Genomic DNA, 19,304 nt, shown 5'->3' on the forward strand with positions numbered 1-19,304 from the left:
ACCCAAAATGAGCTTTAAAGAACCCCAGAAACTCCTGGAATACCCAAATATGATCAATTAGAATATTTCCACAAAAATAACATAATATAAAAACTTCTAATTATCATTTTTATTAAGCCTTTATTTGGGGCTTGCTTAACCTTTTAAAATCTCATATCCAAACTAAGGATGTCATGAAACCAACTCTTACCAATGGGAATGAAATTCTTTAATTTAGCCTTTTCTTTGTTTTCATTACTCCATCCAAGATTTTTTTTCCTTATAATTGCTTTTTTTTTATTTTAATAACTTTTTTTTTTATTATTATTATACTTTAAGTTCTAGGGTACATGTGCATAATGTGCAGGTTTGTTACATATGTATACTTGTGCCATGTTGGTGTGCTGCACCCATCAACTCGTCAGCACCCATCAATTCGTCATTTATATCAGGTATAACTCCCAATGCAATCCCTCCCCCCTCCCCCCATAATTGCTTTTTTTAATTGCTTAACACATACTCAATGAAGTAATGTATTTTTGTTCAAAACAAATGTGGAATGTGATTCAAATTCCTATTGACATACTTTTGTGGTATCATTGGAAAGGCAAAGACAGCCCAGCAGTTTCCAACAAAGTTTATTTTTTAACTCATATAATTCCCTCTCCCTTGTAATTTCAATCACCAGCTTGGCCCAGAGATTCCAATTAGTGTTAGATTATGTCTAAAGCAATTTTACACCAGAACTTATTCAGAAGCCCAAGGTAAGCTAACTTTTACCATGCTTCTCATTCTTGTCAAATTCTAGTCACTCACACTTTGTACTCTTTTGTATAAATCTCACATCTTTGAAGATTCAGGACATCAGATAATATCATTTTCTATCGATTCTAGAGGCTACTTAAACTGATCACCCAGGTATAGACTTACTGAGGACTCTAGTATTTTGGCTACAGATTTTTCTCTCCACCTAAGACCTGCTAATATCCTGAATGATGTCAATGTGGGATGATAAGCCCAACACCTCAACACTACAACTTTATAATTCCTTGATGTCCTCAATCCCAATGTCCCTATGCACATCAGCTAAATGATTCACAACCACAGTCATACTCAGGACTTTTCCACCTTTTTGACCACGACGCCTGTTCTTCCAAATCACTCAATTCTTTATTATCGCTGGTAAACTTTCAGTTCCTTAACTACCTTTCTTTTGCTCCTTGTAAAATCACTCTAGGTTTTACTTCCTTCTCTATTAAGCTTGGATTTTATTATACATTAATCACTACGACTTCCCTGAAATGCCCTTACCCCAACTTCCAGAGGCAACTTCCACTTCATTGTAAAAAGAAATGCAATAAAAACCCTCAGACTCGTATTTCCACTAATATCCTGCTTTCTTAGCTACAAATGTATTGTTATAGGAAGGCATACTTCCCTTTCTCTCTGATTAAGACTGATTCCTCTACCTAGGCCCAAGATCTTACCCTACTCTTGCACATTTGTTCATCACTATCTACCTTTAGAATCTTTCTTTTTTCCTTCTTCTTTTTTTAAATCATCCCACCTTCAGAATCTTGAAGGCAAGAATTTTTGCTTTTACTTAGCTCTAGCACAATACCTGTCACAAAGGTGGGATGAAAAACAGAATTAATTGCGAACAGTGTCTACTTCTCTCAAATTGGTATAAAACCCAAACCCAAATACGTAATATTTTTTGACTCATCTATTTCTTGGAGGCACTAGGATAAAGACAAAAGCCTTTCTTACAGTTGAAAGGAAATTCATTCACCTTGTTTAGTACTCTGTGTATAATATCTATGAGACACTTTAGGTGACAAATGAACTCTAAGAGGACCCAGAATATCATAATTGATATTGTATTTCAAACTTTTCTATTAGAAACTCTTCAAACAAATCTCAAAATCAAAAATTAGTAGTGGCAAGATTTTGCTACTTCTATTCTTCCTATCAGAAGAATGTTTTACCCGAATTGTGATCTCTTTTCAAATTAAACAGGAAGGGAATAAATTACAATGTTAGAATAGTAAAAGAAGGCAAGGTAGATCTGAATCATTAAAGTAGAAACCAGTATGAGAAGAAATCAAGGCAAGAATATACCTATGATTCTGACAGTTTAGAGGCAGAATGAGTAAACTTTTTCTATAAAGGGTCAGATAAATATTTTAAGCTTTGGGAGAGGCAACTAATGATAACAGCATCTATTTTGGAAGACTGTAAAGATGAGCAGTTATGGATATATAAAGTGCTTAGCATCGTGTCTGACTCAAATTGGCTATTATTTTTACATTGCTATAGCAGGTTTAGCTTTGAATTACTGAAATGGAATAAAAACTTATTTAACTTGTATTCCAGAACTAGTGCTAACTCTTTACCTTCTATAGGATAACTATTTCTTGCTCTCTGCCAGAAGCAATAAAAGACTTGCTTTGGTAAGTTATTACTTCATGGGTATAATCTGATGACTTGTATTTATATGTAGCACAACCTGTTCAGCTTTCTACTCCAATTAGAAGATTTGTGAGATAAATAACATAGAGAGCTTCATTCACTGGAGGTTCTATAGTTAAAGCTTTGAGAATAGGTTAACAAACAACCTCTCTTCCATGTATTTAAATTCACCCATAATCTCCAAATTTAGCAATACAATAAAACATGGAAGTATGTTTCCATAACAAAATATAGTATACTTAGTAATAAGCTGTCAACAGTGATTATTGTTTTATGTGAACAATAATTTTATGAATTAGAAATTAAGTTAAAAATAGACATGCAAACTCTGCTTATGCTGTAAGCAGTGCCATGTAGGGAATTACAACAAATACTCGAATGCATCAATAGCTAAGTTTTTTTGTCTTATTCACTAAAACTTATATCTCAATTTCCTACTTTTCTTTGTCTCTGAAGATGATTTCTGGAAAATAGGAAGTAAGGGTGAGCATCCTCTAAATAATGTTATAATCGGCTATGCAATATACTAGATAATTGTTATTTTACATGAGAGGACAGAATATTAGCATAAGTATCCCTTATCTGAAATGCTTGGTTCCAGAGTGTTTTATAGTGAACGAATGTGGCTGTGCTCCAAAAGAACTATTATCATCATTTCAAGATAAGGAAACTGAAGTTCAATAACCTATTCAACTTGCCTGTGGTATAGTTTATAAATTAAGACTGATGATTGACATGACTGATTTACATTTTTTCTTCAGTGTTTCTATGTATTAAGAATTAACTTATAAATAATTTCAAACGACAGGTATTTTCACTGGTGTCAGAAAGAAGATACATAAAAATTACAGTTACTTTAAGTGTAATATAATAAACACACACACACACACACACACAAGCAGAGAGTACAACATATACTAGAAACAATTTGCTCATTAGTCTAAAAGGTTGTCATACCATAATCTATAAAAAACATCTGTGCCCAGTAGTAAAAGGTATATTCCCCCTTGTCGGGCAAAATAAAAGAATTTAAGAGTAGCATTTATAGTCAGAGTTCAACAGATTATGCTGATCCAGTGTGTAGATCCAAGTGTAATATTAAGTTCACAAGTGAAGAAAATATGTCCTGGTTTAATAATTCTTATTACATAACACTTAACATTTATTCCTAGCATACAGCTAAATGTTTTTAAGTTACCAATTTTAACACTGTGGTTTAATTTAAAGGAATCATTTAAGGAAGCATATGCTACACTTATACCTCTAAATTCAACTCCTGAAATCGTGCCCTATTTTTCCATTATTTTCAAATGAACTTTTTTGGTCAATTCTCTAAAGTCCCATCAAACTAGTAAAAGTCTTTGAGACTTAAAGTTCACTTCACACCTTTTAAATTAGTATGTGTTTTTAACAAGAAAACAGATTATGAAATTCCTACCATCCTCAGTCCTTGGCTGTTGAGGGAACATGTAGTTGGTAAGCACCATTTTCTGGGTCTCTGAATCAGTTTCTTTTTGAAGAGGTATCAGTGGTTTGGACTAGAGAAGGAAAATAAATGCTTAATTTTCAATAACCCTAAAGCAAATACATATTTAGCAATTCCTCTGCATAAGTACACACCACTTTTTCTATAAAATATCAATGTGTAGGTTACAAACAAATCTAACTATATACAATAATACTTTAGGCATTGATTTGAAACCACATTAAAATCCAACAAATAAAATTTAGTTTTTAGTATAAAGTAAATCAAGTTACTGAAATATCAAGTTTTAAAAGATTTCATACACTAAGTTTACCCATAGTCCGTTACTTATTAACACAGTGATATATTTAATAAAGTTATAAAATAAGCCTTTCCATTGTGTATTATTTTGCCCTCTCTAGTATTCCCCTTCACTAAGATGCTTTTGGAAAAAATTACTTGGAAGGGTTAGTCTGGTTATCTAAATGTTTATTCTAGTTAGCAGCTGAAAAGAGAATGATGAAAACAATTCATCATTGATGAAAAGAGAATGATGATTCTCTTCATGAAAATCATTGTTTTCATCATGAAAACAATGATGAAAAGAGAATGATGAAAAAAAGCTTCTCTTTCTTCCTCTCGTGTACTCGTGTATCCCATCTACAGTAATGACACCAGTAAGTCACTCAGTGGTGGAGCCCCCCAGGAAATTTGGACCTTCTTTTTTCTTATGATTTTTTCCCTAACTAGTTAACAAATGTTATCCATCTATTTTTTAATATAATTAGTTCTTTTTGCTATTCACCTAAAATCCTACCAATAAAAGCCTTGGCTGACTCCAGATGGACAGAGAACTATGCAATTCTCCTCTCACATGCCACCCTATTACTTAATTCTTTGCACCTACTCCTGTGAAAACCTTAAAGCTAGTTAATTCCATCCTGTAATCTTACTCCCTTTCAAACATTCCCCTCTGTTCCTCAGCAAACAAAAACTGCCCTACATTTCAAATTCCTGAACAATTTCCTTGACCCTCAGATAATGGAAAGGGTAGCTCTACTCCCTTCCCAAAGACAGTGCTTCCCTCAGGCCTCAAATATAGGTGTTAATTTATTCTCTCCTGCCTCATCCGCCCCAAGTCAGGAGGTGAGGGTAGCACTTACAATGCTGTGACATCATTCCTCCTCTATCCTCAGATTTAAATTCCTGTTCCTTTGAGGCATATAACCCGTACCTTCCATAGTCAATCTCCTGTCCTATTATCTACTGGCTTCTTGATGGTACTCATCTATCCTTGGCTCTTTTACACCAAACTTTTCCAAAGTCATGGGTAATTCAACATATACAAAACACAGATGACATTTCTATACTTTTGGCTTCTCAGCAGATGAACAATGTGTGAGAAGAAAAAAATAAGTCCCCTTAGATGAGCATGTAAAAATTATCTGGAAGGCTTTTAAAAACTCATTGCCCTGAAAATCTTTTAAAACTGTTTTAATTGTTGCGTAACTCTGTGACTATACTAAAAATCACTGAATTGTATCCTTTAAAAGGGGTTCATTGTATGGTACATGAATTACATGTCAACAAAGATGTAATAAGAAAACTAGTCACCTGTTATTTATGAGGCACAGAGACAGAAAAAGGAACTGAGAACAGTGTATCTGGCCTCTCAGTTCCCTGAACACCCAACTTCAGAGATCTTTAATCCGATTTCATTTCAGATATTCTATTCTTATGCCACAATTCCTAAAATATCACCTGTAAATATTCTTCTCTGAAATATAAAAATGACTCATTCAATGAATATTTACTAAGAGCCTTTTATATTGCAAAGCACTATGACAGGCCCTGTGTACAGAGTGGTGAGCAAAGCATGTTATCTTTACTGACTTTGTAGAGTTTATGAGAGGAAGAATACAGGTAACAAAATGGGCAACTGCAATTGTAATTTCAAGTGTAATTACAGGGTAGACAGCGTACAGTATGCAGGGAGAACATATAGGAGAAATTCACTTCCCATTATCTTGAATGATTAGCAAAGCATTCCTGAAAGAAAGTCTAAGGTGAGGATAAGATGGTAAGAAGCCAGGTAAGAAAGAGAAGAAAGAATGTTCCAAGAAAGCAGAACTTATTTGGAGAAATGAGAATGAATGTGTACGGGGTAGAGACAAAGCCACAAGACGAGCAGGCTCTTGAGGCATATGATATAAAGAAAAAAGAAACAATGAAAAGGTTTTTAAGTATGTTAGTGCTGGGATCAGATTAAAGAATCACTCAAATTACAATGTAGTTCAGAATGGGTAATAAGGGATTGGAACTGGGAGCAACACTGGAGGCAGAGACCTATTAGGAAGTTAGCTCAAAACTGTCAGCACTGTTCGAAAGAACTGTAAGATAAGACAAAAATGAGAACCACAGATTATTTATAATTTTCTTTTTCTTTTCCTTTTTTTTTTTGAAGAGAATCTTGCTCTGTCACCCAGGCTGGAGTGCAGTGGCATGATCATAGCTCATTGTAACCTAGAACTTCTGGGCTCAAGCAATCTTCCTGCCTCAGCCTTCCAAGCAGCTGGTACTACAGGTACGTGCCACCATGACTTGCTATATATATATATCTTTTAAGAGATGGGGTCTTGTTATGTCACCCAGGCAGGTCTCAAACGCCTGGCCTCAAGTAAGCCTCCTGCCTTGACTTCTCAAAGTGCTAGGATTACAGGTGTGAGCCACCATGCCCAGTCTGATCACTTTAGAATCCTTTAGTAGCCACATATTTTAAAATGGCAAAAAAACATGAAATGTTGATAATGCATTTAACTTTACATATTCAAAATATCATTTTAACATACAATCAAAAAAATTACGAACGTGACAATATATATTCTCTGTTCATACTAAGGCTACAGACACCAGTGTGTATCTTACACTCACACCAAATCTCAGTTTGGACCAGTCCCCTGACACTAGTGGCTATGGTACTGGACAGTGCAAGTCTTAAGTGAAAGATGATGGTGAACAGTATTTAAGGGAGTGGCAGTAGGGATAAAGCAAAATACACAAACACTTGAAGATGTTTAAGATTCAATAGGGCTTGTCTATGAACTGGACTGAAGTACAGGGAAAAACAGTAGTTAAGGGTTGTATTTCCAGGCCTCTGCCTCCATCAAGTATTATTTACCAAGCTAAAGAAGCTGGGGGGTGTGGGAAATATATTTGGGGCAGAAGATGGTATACTCAATTTTGGGCTTGTTGAATTTGAGACATTTAGGTGGCAATGTTAAGCAGGAATTGAGCTATATGAATGTGAAGCTCTGGCACAAGAACTGGGCTGAAGATATTGTTAGGAATAATGAGGATACAGATAGCAATTTCAAGAGAAAGTATGGAGAAATTAAAGCAGAGCCTAGGGTAACCATGAGAAGCACAAACATGTAAGGCACAGGCAGAACAAATATATCTGAAAAGGAGACTGAGGAGCAGTCAGGCAAAAGAACAACCAGCAGAGTATGGTAACACAGACAACATGCAGCCCTCCCACTTCACTGCTCTCACAGTACTTGCTGATCACCCTCAGCAAGACTACTAATACCCTGACCTTTTAACATGCTTCCCACTATTTACTTCGTCTTTGACTCCCCTTTTGTACCACACTATATCTTAAACCACTTTCTTGCCACAAACCAAGACCTCCTCGCTGCATTATTCTTTTCTTGCACCTGTCTTGGCAAAACTATGGCCCAAAATCCTTCCAGTTGTATGCTTTCTCTATATTACATTGCTGAACAAATTAGTATCACCACAAACGTGGGGAGTGATTATTAATTTGTACTCATATTTGTGTACTGATACTAATAATACTTCAACCAGGCTCTACATGCTACCTGAAAATCCTTCTATGTTTCCTAAATTGTACTCTGAAAATATCTTCCCTAAAAAAAAAAAAAAAAACAAGGATTCAAGAACAGCTACGAGGTTGTGCGGGGTGGCTCAAGCCTGTAATCTCAGTACTTTGGGAGGCCGAGGTGGATGGATCACGTGAAATCAGGAGTTTGAGAACAGCCTGGCCAACATGGTGAAACCCCGTCTCTACTAAAAACACAAAAAGCTAGGTGTGGTGGTAGGCCTGTAGTCCCAATTACTCAAGAGGCTGAGGCAGGAGAATTGCCTGGACCTGGGAGGAGAAGTTGCAGTGAGCCAAGATGGAGCCACTGCACCCCAGCCTGGGAGACAGAGTGAGACACTGTCTCAAAAAAAAAAAAAAAAGAAAAAAAAAAAAAAAAGGACAGCTATGAGTATGGAAAATGCTACATTCTAAGAGTATTATAACGTACACTATTTCCTCTCCTCCCTTTCACAAACGTCATACCCAACTCCCTCCAACAGGTTCAGAATTCCTGTCATAGCTTTTCTATCATTTTCTACCCATTATCCAACTGCTTCTCTTTTTTTTTTTTTTTTTAAGACAGAGTCTTGCTCTGTCACCCAGCCTGGAGTGTGGAGTACAGTGGAGTGATATCGGCTCACTGCAACGTCCACCTCCCAGGTTCAATCAATTTTCCTGTCTCAGCCTCCTGAGTAGCTGAGACTACAGGCGCATGCCACCATGTCCAGCTAATTTTTGCATTTTTAGTAGAGATGGGGTTTCACCGTATTGGTCAGGCTGGTCTTGAACTCCTGATCTCAGGTGATCCACCTGAGATGATCCACCCGCCTCGGCCTCCCAAAGTATTGGAATTACAGGCACGAGCCACCGCACTTGGCCCTCATATTCTTAATCTTACTCGTCACACAGCTTCTTTCCAACAACCTGTAAACATGCTCTCCAATATTAAAGGATCCCTGCGCTTTTCCTGCTGCTAGCTATCAATTTCTTTACGTTCCATTCCATTTTCTTCTCATCCAACCTTCTTAAAGAGTAATCAACATTATGTGATTCCATTTCATCATCTATTTATTCCTTAAACTCCCTCAATCTGGGTTTTGACATATACCTCTATAATTACTTTAGCTAGTTGCCACATATAATGGATATTTTTCTGATTTAATCTCAACTGACTTCTCAACAGCATTTATCTTATTAACCATTTCTTTCTTCAGGCCAGTCTCTTCACTCTTAATTGAGACCATCATCATTCAGTTCTCCTTCTACTTCTATGGCTACTCTCTTTAAGTCTCTTAGTCTACTGCCATTCAAGTGCTGGTGTTCCTCAGGATTCATCCATCACTAACATTTTAAAAGTTTTTTAATATAATTTTATATAATTCCTTTTGAGAAACAACAAAAGCTATGAAACAATTCCCTAGAAAAAGTTAATTAAGAGTATAAGCTGAACACCAATGTGTATTTCTTCTTGTGCCACAAATCTTTTTAAATAAAGTGAATACATTTTTACAAATAAACACAAAGAATAAACCTATAATAGTACTGGAAAAAGAAAATGAAGACTTCAGGAGCAATTTTGAGAAATTTCTGAAGGTTAGAAATTTTTAAATAGAGAAACCAAGAGCACAGAAACCATACAGAAGAAAATGAAGTCAGGAAGTTTATGGTCACCAGCGTGTTCTATACATAGCTACTTGGATATACCAAAGGTACTTCTAAGTCAACAAGTTTAACTAGAACTTAACACCTTCCCATAAACATATTTCTTCATTTGTGGTTAGTTTTCCCGGTTGTGGCAGCATTATCCACCTAGTCACTGAAGCCAAATCTCTGACCCTCATCTTTGCTTTTACTCTCTTTTCACATACATGCATTCTTCATGCTCTATTGATGCAACCTTTTAAATTATTCCTCAAAAATACCTGCTCTTCCCTCAGCTCTGTTTCATTACTTTAGTTCAAGGCAACATATTCTGTTGCCTAGAGTATGACAATGTCCTCCAACTCAGTCTCTCCCCTGCCTTCATGCTTGGCACTAACCCCTGATGAATCCATCTTCCACCATGCAGCCAAAAAGGCCTTTCTAAAATATCAATAAGATCAGACTATTTGCCTGTTCAACATTACACTGGTTCCCGTATTATCCTGTATGTATCATAAAAATCACTTCTTCCTTTTATACTGATGGCAGATATGAATAATTGATCATGACTAGAATGATCGAATGTCCATTTTGCCTGAGACAGACACAATTTACACATGCTGTTCTCATGTAATTATCGATGGAGCCCCTTTCACTCCCTCAAAAGTATCCTATTAGGGACAATAAATTACACAGCCACCCAAATCACAGCAATTTTCCACTAGCTTGAATTTAAGTCAGAATCTGCAACACAATTTTTCAGGAAGCCACTCATAATTGATAAGAGCACAAGATTTTAAAAAATCTTATTTGCCATCCTGGAGATATAATACAAGTTTCTCTGCATGGCATACAAGATCTTCCACCAGCCGGGCGCGGTGGCTTAAGCCTGTAATCCCAGCACTTTGGGAGGCTGAGACGGGCGGATCACGAGGTCAGGAGACCGAGACCATCTGGGCTAACTCGGTGAAACCCCGTCTCTACTAAAAAATACAAAAAACTAGCCGGGCGAGGTGGCAGGCGCCTGTAGTCCCAGCTACTCGGGAGGCTGAGGCAGGAGAATGGCATAAACCCGGAAGGCGGAGCTTGCAGTGAGCTGAGATCCGGCCACTGCACTTCAGCCTGGGCGACAGAGCCAGACTCCGTCTCAAAAAAAAAAAAAAAAAAAAAAAAGATCCTCCACCAACTGATCTCTATCTGCCTTTGTAGCCTCGTTTTCTACCTTTTCCTTCTCACTGTTATACTCTTGTCACAATGACCTGCTTGTAGAGTTATGGAATATACTACGCTGCTTTGCACCTAAATGCTTATACTCATGATATTCTTCCAAACCAGAACACTGTTCTCTTTTTTTTCTTTAAATCCTACACCTAGTTGGTCATGGTGGTGCAGGTCTATAATCCCAGATACTCAGAAGGCTGGGGTGGGAAGATCACTTGAGCCTGGAAGTTTGAGATCAGACTCGGCAACACGTGAAAATCCAATCTTAAGGGGGAAAAAATAGACACAAAATCCTATTCTTCTTTTTTATTTAAAAAAACTTTATCTTACAGATAGAATCTTGCTCTGTTGCCCATGCTGGAGTACAGTGGCAGGCTCACAGCTCACTATAACCTTGAACTCCTGGGCTCAAAGGATCCTCCAGCCTCAGCCTCCTGAGTAGCTTGGACTTTTACAGGCATGTGCTACCCCACCTGGCTAATGTTTTAATTTTTTTGCAGAGATGGGGTGTTGCTATGTTGTCCAGGTTGGTCTCAAACTCCTGGCTTCAAAAGATTCTCCCACCTCAGCCTCCCAAAGCTCTGGGATTAGAGGTGTGAATCACCATACCCAGCCCCATTCCTCTTTTGAGAGATAATTCAGGCATTGCAGGCATTTCCTCCTCTTCAGAAATTTGTCTTTATATCCCTCAGTTATCTTCCCCATCTCTGATCCTAAAGCTTAGTCCTATTAAGTCTCTTAACCACAATGTATTAAAGTAACTTTCTAAATATTCTTCTTCCCGTCTTAAACTGCCTGGCACAAAGCAGTTGTTCAATAAATGGTTCTTGAGAATCACAAAATGGATGAAGGAATTAATAAATAATTGTTCTGCTCATGCCTTCAGCAACTCATGAAAATTATATTACTGCATGTACTGTTCTACATACCACAGCAATTTATTTTCATAACCATTAAATAACAGAACAGTTTATTTTTATAATTCACAACCAAACCTCTGTATACCTTCTCCTCTACATGTCATTCTTTCACAGCAAAATTACTGCTTCATATGGTAAGGGTAAGGGAAATTTTCTAGCCATACCTGATTTGTTTTACTCAATATTCTGTCAAATTTTGAAGAACAAAGACTCCTACATATAATTTTTGTTTTAAATCAATTGGAGAAGTGTAAATAGAATGAAAGAACACTGTCAATATGAAGAAACTGTAGCAGATACTTGGTTAATTTCATTAAAATGAATCATCTGGTATAATTTGCTGGCATTAATTTATCCACAAAAGTGCTACTGCAGGCCAGCCATGGTGGTTAACACCTGTAGTCCCAGCACTGTGGAAGGCTGAGGCAGGGGGATGGCTTGAGTCCAGGAGTTCGAGACCAGTCTGGGCAATATCATGATTTCTTGTCACTACTAAAAACGTTTAAAAAAAAAAAAAAATTTAGCTGGGCATGGTGATCTGCACCTGTGGTCCCAGCTACTTGGGATGCTGAGGCGGGAGGACTGCTTGACCCCAGGAGTTGAAGATTCCACTGAATCTTAATTATACCAGTGTACTCCAGCCTAGATGACAGAGCAAGACCTTGCCTCAAAAAAAAAAAAAAAAAAAAAAAAAAAGTGCTACTCTACTAATAGAATTAGTGCAAGAGTTCCTCAAGATCAGGAGGTACCTCTCATTCATTGTGAAGTTAGTAAATGGCATAAGATGGGGTCCAGCAAATGTTTTCTGAATCTAGTCGCAAAATTTCAAATCAAATTTAAACATATACTATTCAATTAAGAGAAATCAGTTCCACATATAATAGATACAGTAATTGCCTGTGTTAAAAAGCTCCAATAAGGCCAGGCATGGTGGCTCACACCTGTAATCCCAGCACTTTGGGAGGCCAAGGCGGGCGGATTACCTGAGGTCAGGAGTTTGAGACCAGCCTGGCCAACATGGGGAAACCCCATCTCTACTAAAAAAACACAAAAATTAGCCAGGCATGGTGGCACAGGCCTGTAATCCCAGCTACTCTGGAGGCTGAGGCAGGAGAACTGCTTGAGCCCGGGGAACAGAGGTTGCAGTGAGCCAACATCATGCCACTGCACTCCAGCCTGAGTGACAGAGCAAGACTCTGTCAAAAAAACAAAAACCTCTAATAAAGGCAATGTATCATCATTTTAATATTCTCTCTAAATTTGCAAAGCAGGTAAATAATATAGTCTTATTCATAACCATGGATTAACATAAATTTAAGGCTTTTGGGATAATAGTAACCGCTAGGTAAGAAACGAGTCCCCAAGGCAGGGTGTGGTGGCTCAAGCCTATAATCCCAGCACTTTTGGGAGGCTGAGGCAGGCGGATCATGAGGTCAAGAGATCGAGACCATCCTGGCCAACATGGTGAAACCCCGTCTCTACTAAATATACAAAAATTAGCTGGGAGTGGTGGCACATGCCTGTAGTCCCAGCTACTCAGGAGGCTGAGGCAGGAGAATTGCTTGAACCTGGGAGGTGGAGGGTGCAGTGAGCTGAGATCACGCCACTGCACTCCAGCCTGGCAGCAGAGAGAGACTCTGTCTCAAAAAAAAAAAAAAAAAAGAGAAATACAGCACAGAACAAGACAGAACAGAACAGAGAAGGATACCCAGTTAAAAAGTATGAAGAATCCTTGTAGGTTTCTTTACTGTATTAACACCTCAAGGCTATTAATATAATCCAGAATTAGAATACAATATAGTTTCCCAAGAAAATTTGGCTGCGGAGTTCATAAGTATCATATGAGACCAGTGTATCCAACACTGGGAAAATAAAGCTTTAAATAAATTATTATAAAGTACTGCTCAACATCAAATAACAAGCATTAATTTTTTAATTAAGAAGATCAGTAAATTGTATATTCTATTTTGTTATAACAACTTACAAGGAATCCTTACACACTGTTGGTGGGAATATATTATGGAGGTTCCTCAAAATATTAAAAATCAAACTATCATATAATCCAGCAATCTCACTACTGGATATACATTCAAAAGAAATAAAATCAGTATGTTGAAGAGATGTCTGCACTCCCATGTTCACTGCAGCAGAATTCACAATAGCAAATCAGCCTAAGGGCCCATGAATGGATGAATGAATAAAGAAAATGTAGTGTGTGTACACAAATACACATACAATCACAATGGAATACTATTCAGGAAATCCTGTCACTTGCAACAACATGGATGAACCTAGAGGACATTATGTTAAGTGAAATAAGCAGGAACAAGAAGATAAATGTCACACATTTTCACTTATATGAGGAATCTAAAAAAGATAAACTGAAAGAAACTAAGAGTAAAATGGTGGGTTTTGGAGCTGGCAGGGGTGGGCTGGAGCATGGATTGGGATATATTGGTCAAAGGATACAAAAGTCAACTTAGGAGGAACAAGTTCAAGAGCTCTACTGTACAACGTGGTGACTACAGTTAATAACACTGTTATAGTCTTGAAATTGCCAAGTAGACTTTAAGTGTTCTCACTATAAAACATGACAAGTGTATGAGATAATGCTATTAAAATCACAGTTTGAGTCTGACTTCCTAATCTCTCAATATTTTCACAGATTTAGGAGAAATTAGGCAAGTCCAACAGAATTCATTACTTATAAATCGATACCTATTTTATAAAAAGTTATGTCCTTCTAAATATTTTGAGATTTTTCTTATATAAAAGATACATTTACACATGTACACTGTATAGCTGCTCTTAAATGACCCTATGTAAATCACAGTGCAAAATTATGTAACACAAAAAGGAACTCTATTAACTTATAAAATCAGAATGCCCACCTGATTATCTGAGAGCCACATAGCTGTCAATTGCTGTAGCTTTGTAAAGCTAAAGGGCAAATTCTTTAATCTGTAGGAAAAAATACAAATAAAAATTAAACTTTAAAATTTGAGAAGATTTAAAATGAATGAGGGCTCAAAGGTTTTCTGAAAAAATGCTATATAGTTGCACACAAAAATAGGAGAAACAAATCTAGAAAAGTCCAATATAATTGTTTGTACAGAACATAAGACAACATATCTAGTTTTATAAGAATTAGTTTCAAAAATATTAATTCTTCAATTGAATCAATTCACCTGGCAAGAAAATGGATAACAGAATAACCTTAAAAAATAACGGTTAATTGTCCCTGCCTTAGAGAAAAGAACACATTAAGGAATGTCTCCTAAAATTGCTTTGGTTTATTTGTACTCAGAACAAACTGTTATAGGAAGCACTCTTAGTGATAGTTTGATATAAAAACTGCACTGCTCTCTATTTGTGAGTCAGCACTTATATAATCTAGAAGACTATCCTAAGATGATAATGAGTAAAAACAAAGTACAGTCATTCCTCAGTATCTGTGGAAGATTGGTTCCAGGATCTCCCTCAGACACCAAAATCTGCAGATGCTCAATCCCTTATATAAAATTGTATAGTATTTGCATATAACCTATGTACATCCCCCCCATATATTTTAAATCATTTCTAGAGTACTTATAATACCTATTAGAATACAAATGCTATGTAAACAGTTGGTATACCATACTGTTTAGGGAATAACAATGGGAATGTTGGTACACGTTCAGTACTGACACAATTTTCTTCCAAATATTTTTGATCTGAAGTTGTTTGAATCCACACTTGCAGAACCCACAAATAAGAAGGTCAAATATAAATACTCATTAGAATACTAAACGAAAATATCCTATTTAAGAGGGAATTATCTACTTCAGCCTTGCTATCTTAGGCCTAACTAGTCTTCCATGCCTTTCTTTCAAGGTAATTTGCACAACCTACTGTGAGCTGTAGGAATTAAAGGGTGAAACACTGACTTAAGAAAGCAGTGGTTCTTTTAAATAAAACAGAAGTTAGAATATCATAATTAGTCAGAAAATTGAGTTTAAATTAAAGCTCTACCTTATAAGCTATGTGAGTCATCTTAAATCTGAGTCTTAAAACCCTCCTACATAAAATGGGAATACTATTATACTATTTCATAGAGCTGTTTTGAAGACTTCACAAGACACTATGAAAGTAAAAAGTGAAAACACTCTACAAATGCAGTTGAATCATCATTAGTATGTTTACCTCAGGAAAAAGTATGGAAATTCTGTTTTTAACTTAAACATTGTTCCAATTTACAACCCTAGTGATCAATTTGCTCTGCATCTTGGCTTTGCTGAAACCAGATTTCTGCCCAGAAAAATATTAGCAACAGACTAGATACATTCCAAAGTTGTTTTGTTAAATAGCAATATTAAGGTGAAGATGTGACTTTAGGAATAAAAGGTAACTGTAAGGAGAGAATAAGGAATATATAGCTAAGTCAACCTAAAATGAACAGTAACAACCACCGTATGATAAATTAACATCAGAAAAATTAGACCACTCCTTGTATAAAGAAAAAACAAAAATACACACTTAAGACCTCATTTAATGTTACTGATAAGTTCTTGGAAACCACAGCTTTTGGCAAAACTGTGTATGGCAGGTCCTCAAATAATGTCATTTTCTTAAAACACTGATGAACGAAAGAAGTGATTTCATTATATGTTGTTTCACTGAAAGTCACACTTTCCAAGAGCCTATCAATAACACTGAGGACTTAAACTATGTATATTTAAAGAGAAACAAGCACTAGCTATTCTATTATATATCATATGAAACTTAATTTCATCTAACCAACGTCTCCTATAAGCCAACTGATGAATATAGTATCACAAACCTATTGTCACTTAAATTAATGACTTTTAATTTTTGCATATCACCCATTTCCTCTGGAAGTGTCTCAAGTTTATTGGAATGGAGAAACAGCACAGTTACATTTTTCCAGCTTCCAATCTGAAAGAGAAATATAAACTGAGGATCAAAAAATTTGGCCTACAGGTTGATCAACACATAAAAACATCATTTTGAAAGTTATGAAAAATACTCCACATTTATAAAAGAAATAACGATTAGACTTTCTAATTATTAACTTTTATGTACATAAGAAAGCATTTAGGAACCTCTTCAAAATTAACATAGCTAATTATTATTCAGAAAATAAATAACTTGATAAACTATTTTAGAAAGAAAATAAATGAAGCCACACTAAATAGCTATAATGAAGATAATTAGAAAAAAATGAAAAGACAAAAATCTAAATAAATCCAAAATACATTACCTCTGGGGGCAACTGTTGTAAGTAATTATGATCAGCAGCAAAAGTTCTTATGTTAGTAAGCTGCCCAATAGATGAAGGCAAAGCTTCAACTTCATTGAAACTACAATCCAGTTCTTCTACTGATATTAACCTTTAATTTAAAAAAGAAATATATATTATTTTTTAAAGGTTTCCTATATATAATCCAAAATTTCAGAACATATAAACATTTGAACTCAACTTTGAAAACCTAGTGAAACCATTTCACAAAGCTAAACTTCACCATTAATAAGCAGGTCTGACTATCAAACACACACTCAACCTGTATACTAATTACTTAAATGTTTACAAAATCTTTAAGTCATTTATGCAAATATCTGAAAATATGTATGGCATGCTGAACTGAAAGTAAAATCTTTGAGGGTGTATACATTCACAAAAAACTTACCCTCCTATAGAGTCTGGCAGATACATTAACTGGTTTTCATCTATTTTAAGAGTTGTTATATTCTTCAACGAACCTAATGAGGGAAGAAACAACATATAATTTTTCAGCTTAAAAAAGAAGCAAGTCCACCAACAGTCAATGTGAGACATATTACATCTGACAAGAATTAGAAACAACTTTCTTAATAAACTTATCTAAAAGAGATACCACTCCCAATCCCAACTTCTATTCCCTTATCCTGTACTTTCAGTCTTCATCCACATCACTATTTAACACAGTGTACATCTGTGTATTAACTCCCACTAAAATATAAGCTTTACTGATAGTAGGAACTTTTTCTCTTCCTTGTTTACTGTTGTAGCTCTGCTTCTAAAAACAATGTCATGGCACAGAAAAAACAGACAATACAAACTTGTTGAATTAACAGACTAAAGAAACGGTAGTATGAAGGTACTTCATAACAGGTGTATAACAAACTATTCCATATATCCTATTACTAAAACAGTAAAACATTTTTTAAGTTTAAGAAGTGTTGACTAAATAACAGTAGAATCGTAGCGAACTTACAAAAATGTAGTTTTAGCTAAAACCACCATGTGATTTAACTGAGAAAGATACAAAAATATTTTTGGTTTTTATATTAAAACATCAAAAAGATGTCAAGATTGAAGTTTTGGGTCCTTTCATCAAAATAACTCAATTCCATTGACATATCATTGAACAATCAACAACACAGACTCAATTATAGATCTCTCATGATCTGTTCAACTGATCTGTTTTCTTGTCTGAGTGTCTATAATGAAACAGGAATGAAAAAAGTTACCAAAATAGAAGCTATGACAATAAAAGCTAACAGTTAAGCCAAATTAGTATAAATTAACTTATTTCAAAGAATTTAAATATATTAGAAATAAAAATGAGATTTCCTTAGAGTAAATAAAAAACGGTAATGTCAACAAAGGAGCAAACTGTACGACTGAGCATAATAGGAAAAATTCAAATAAAATCTGTTCCTGTGGTAATGCAGTATAACTACCTCATAACAAGTGAAATTTGAGATTATGTGGAAGCCTTGAATTCATTTTAATAAAAATTGCATGAATTTGAAAGCAATACAAACCAATAGTCTCAGGAAGCTGCTGAAGTGAATTGCTTGATAATAGGAGGTCTTGAAGGTTTTCACATGCTGAAATTCCTTCTTCAACCATTTCAATATTATTTTTAGAAACATCCAAATATGTGAGCTGTTTCAAACTACCAATAAACTATAAGTAAAAAAAGAAAATCTAATGACTCTACTAACATTAGTAATTTGTAAAAAGTTTAGGCAATGAGCTGGACACCAAGTTTTAATTCAAAATTAAATGTTAATACAAGAAAGAAGACTCTCAGGTAGTTTTTAAAATGCCATTCGAAATGTATTCAGCAATAAAGCTAACATGTTCTACTAATCATAGCATAGCAGAAGCGACAAAGGACATATTCTTTGGGAATTCAGTTGTCCATTACCTCCTAAGGAGATAGCATATATGGGGATCCTTGTGGTTTTTTCATGGGAGTAAACAATCTGTCAGTTGTTAAAACAGAAAGTTCAGGAAAATATCCTAGTTTACCAATTTCTTGGGTAAAGCAAATTGGGACATAAGTTCAAGTGATACCATTGGAAAGGACACACTCAACAGTATTAAAAGGAGACTTACAAACGTTTATTATGAGAATTCTTAGATTATAATCAAGAATGTGCTCATGAAAAAAATGTAATTTGCTTGTGTTTGATAAAGAATAATCCAATTTCTTTTTATTAATTAAAAGTAATTATAAAAGACATAATTCACAAAACTGCAAAGGAGAGCCAGAAATAAGTGATGCCATTTAAATTTTCATATACATACCCCTGGAATAAAAGTCAGTCTATTAGCATCCATCCAAAACTCTTTCAATCCACTTAGTTGCTCAAGTACTTCAGGCTGTTGGGATTAGGGTAGGGGATAGCAGTAATTCAATTAATTTATGTGAATGTCTTCATCTGGCAAAAG

General features: G+C 35.6%; 1 protein-coding gene across 5 annotated transcripts in view; it reads right to left on the minus strand.

Moving 5' to 3' along the window:
* The window catches only part of ERBIN (erbb2 interacting protein), a 144,523-nt gene that overhangs the window by 31,512 nt on the left and 93,707 nt on the right, over positions 1–19,304 (minus strand). For all 5 annotated transcript variants that reach the window (XM_023195761.2, XM_023195762.2, XM_023195759.2 and 2 more), the window contains exons 9-15: positions 19,161–19,235; positions 18,389–18,533; positions 17,269–17,341; positions 16,842–16,971; positions 16,401–16,516; positions 14,473–14,542; positions 3,890–3,989 (exon numbers count right to left, since the gene is read on the minus strand). In XM_023195761.2, the coding sequence (XP_023051529.1) occupies positions 3,890–3,989; positions 14,473–14,542; positions 16,401–16,516; positions 16,842–16,971; positions 17,269–17,341; positions 18,389–18,533; positions 19,161–19,235 (709 nt within the window). The remainder of the gene's footprint in view (positions 1–3,889; positions 3,990–14,472; positions 14,543–16,400; positions 16,517–16,841; positions 16,972–17,268; positions 17,342–18,388; positions 18,534–19,160; positions 19,236–19,304) is intronic.

This window comes from Piliocolobus tephrosceles, chromosome 4 (assembly GCF_002776525.5).
Source record: "Piliocolobus tephrosceles isolate RC106 chromosome 4, ASM277652v3, whole genome shotgun sequence".
Taxonomy (NCBI): domain Eukaryota; kingdom Metazoa; phylum Chordata; class Mammalia; order Primates; family Cercopithecidae; genus Piliocolobus; species Piliocolobus tephrosceles.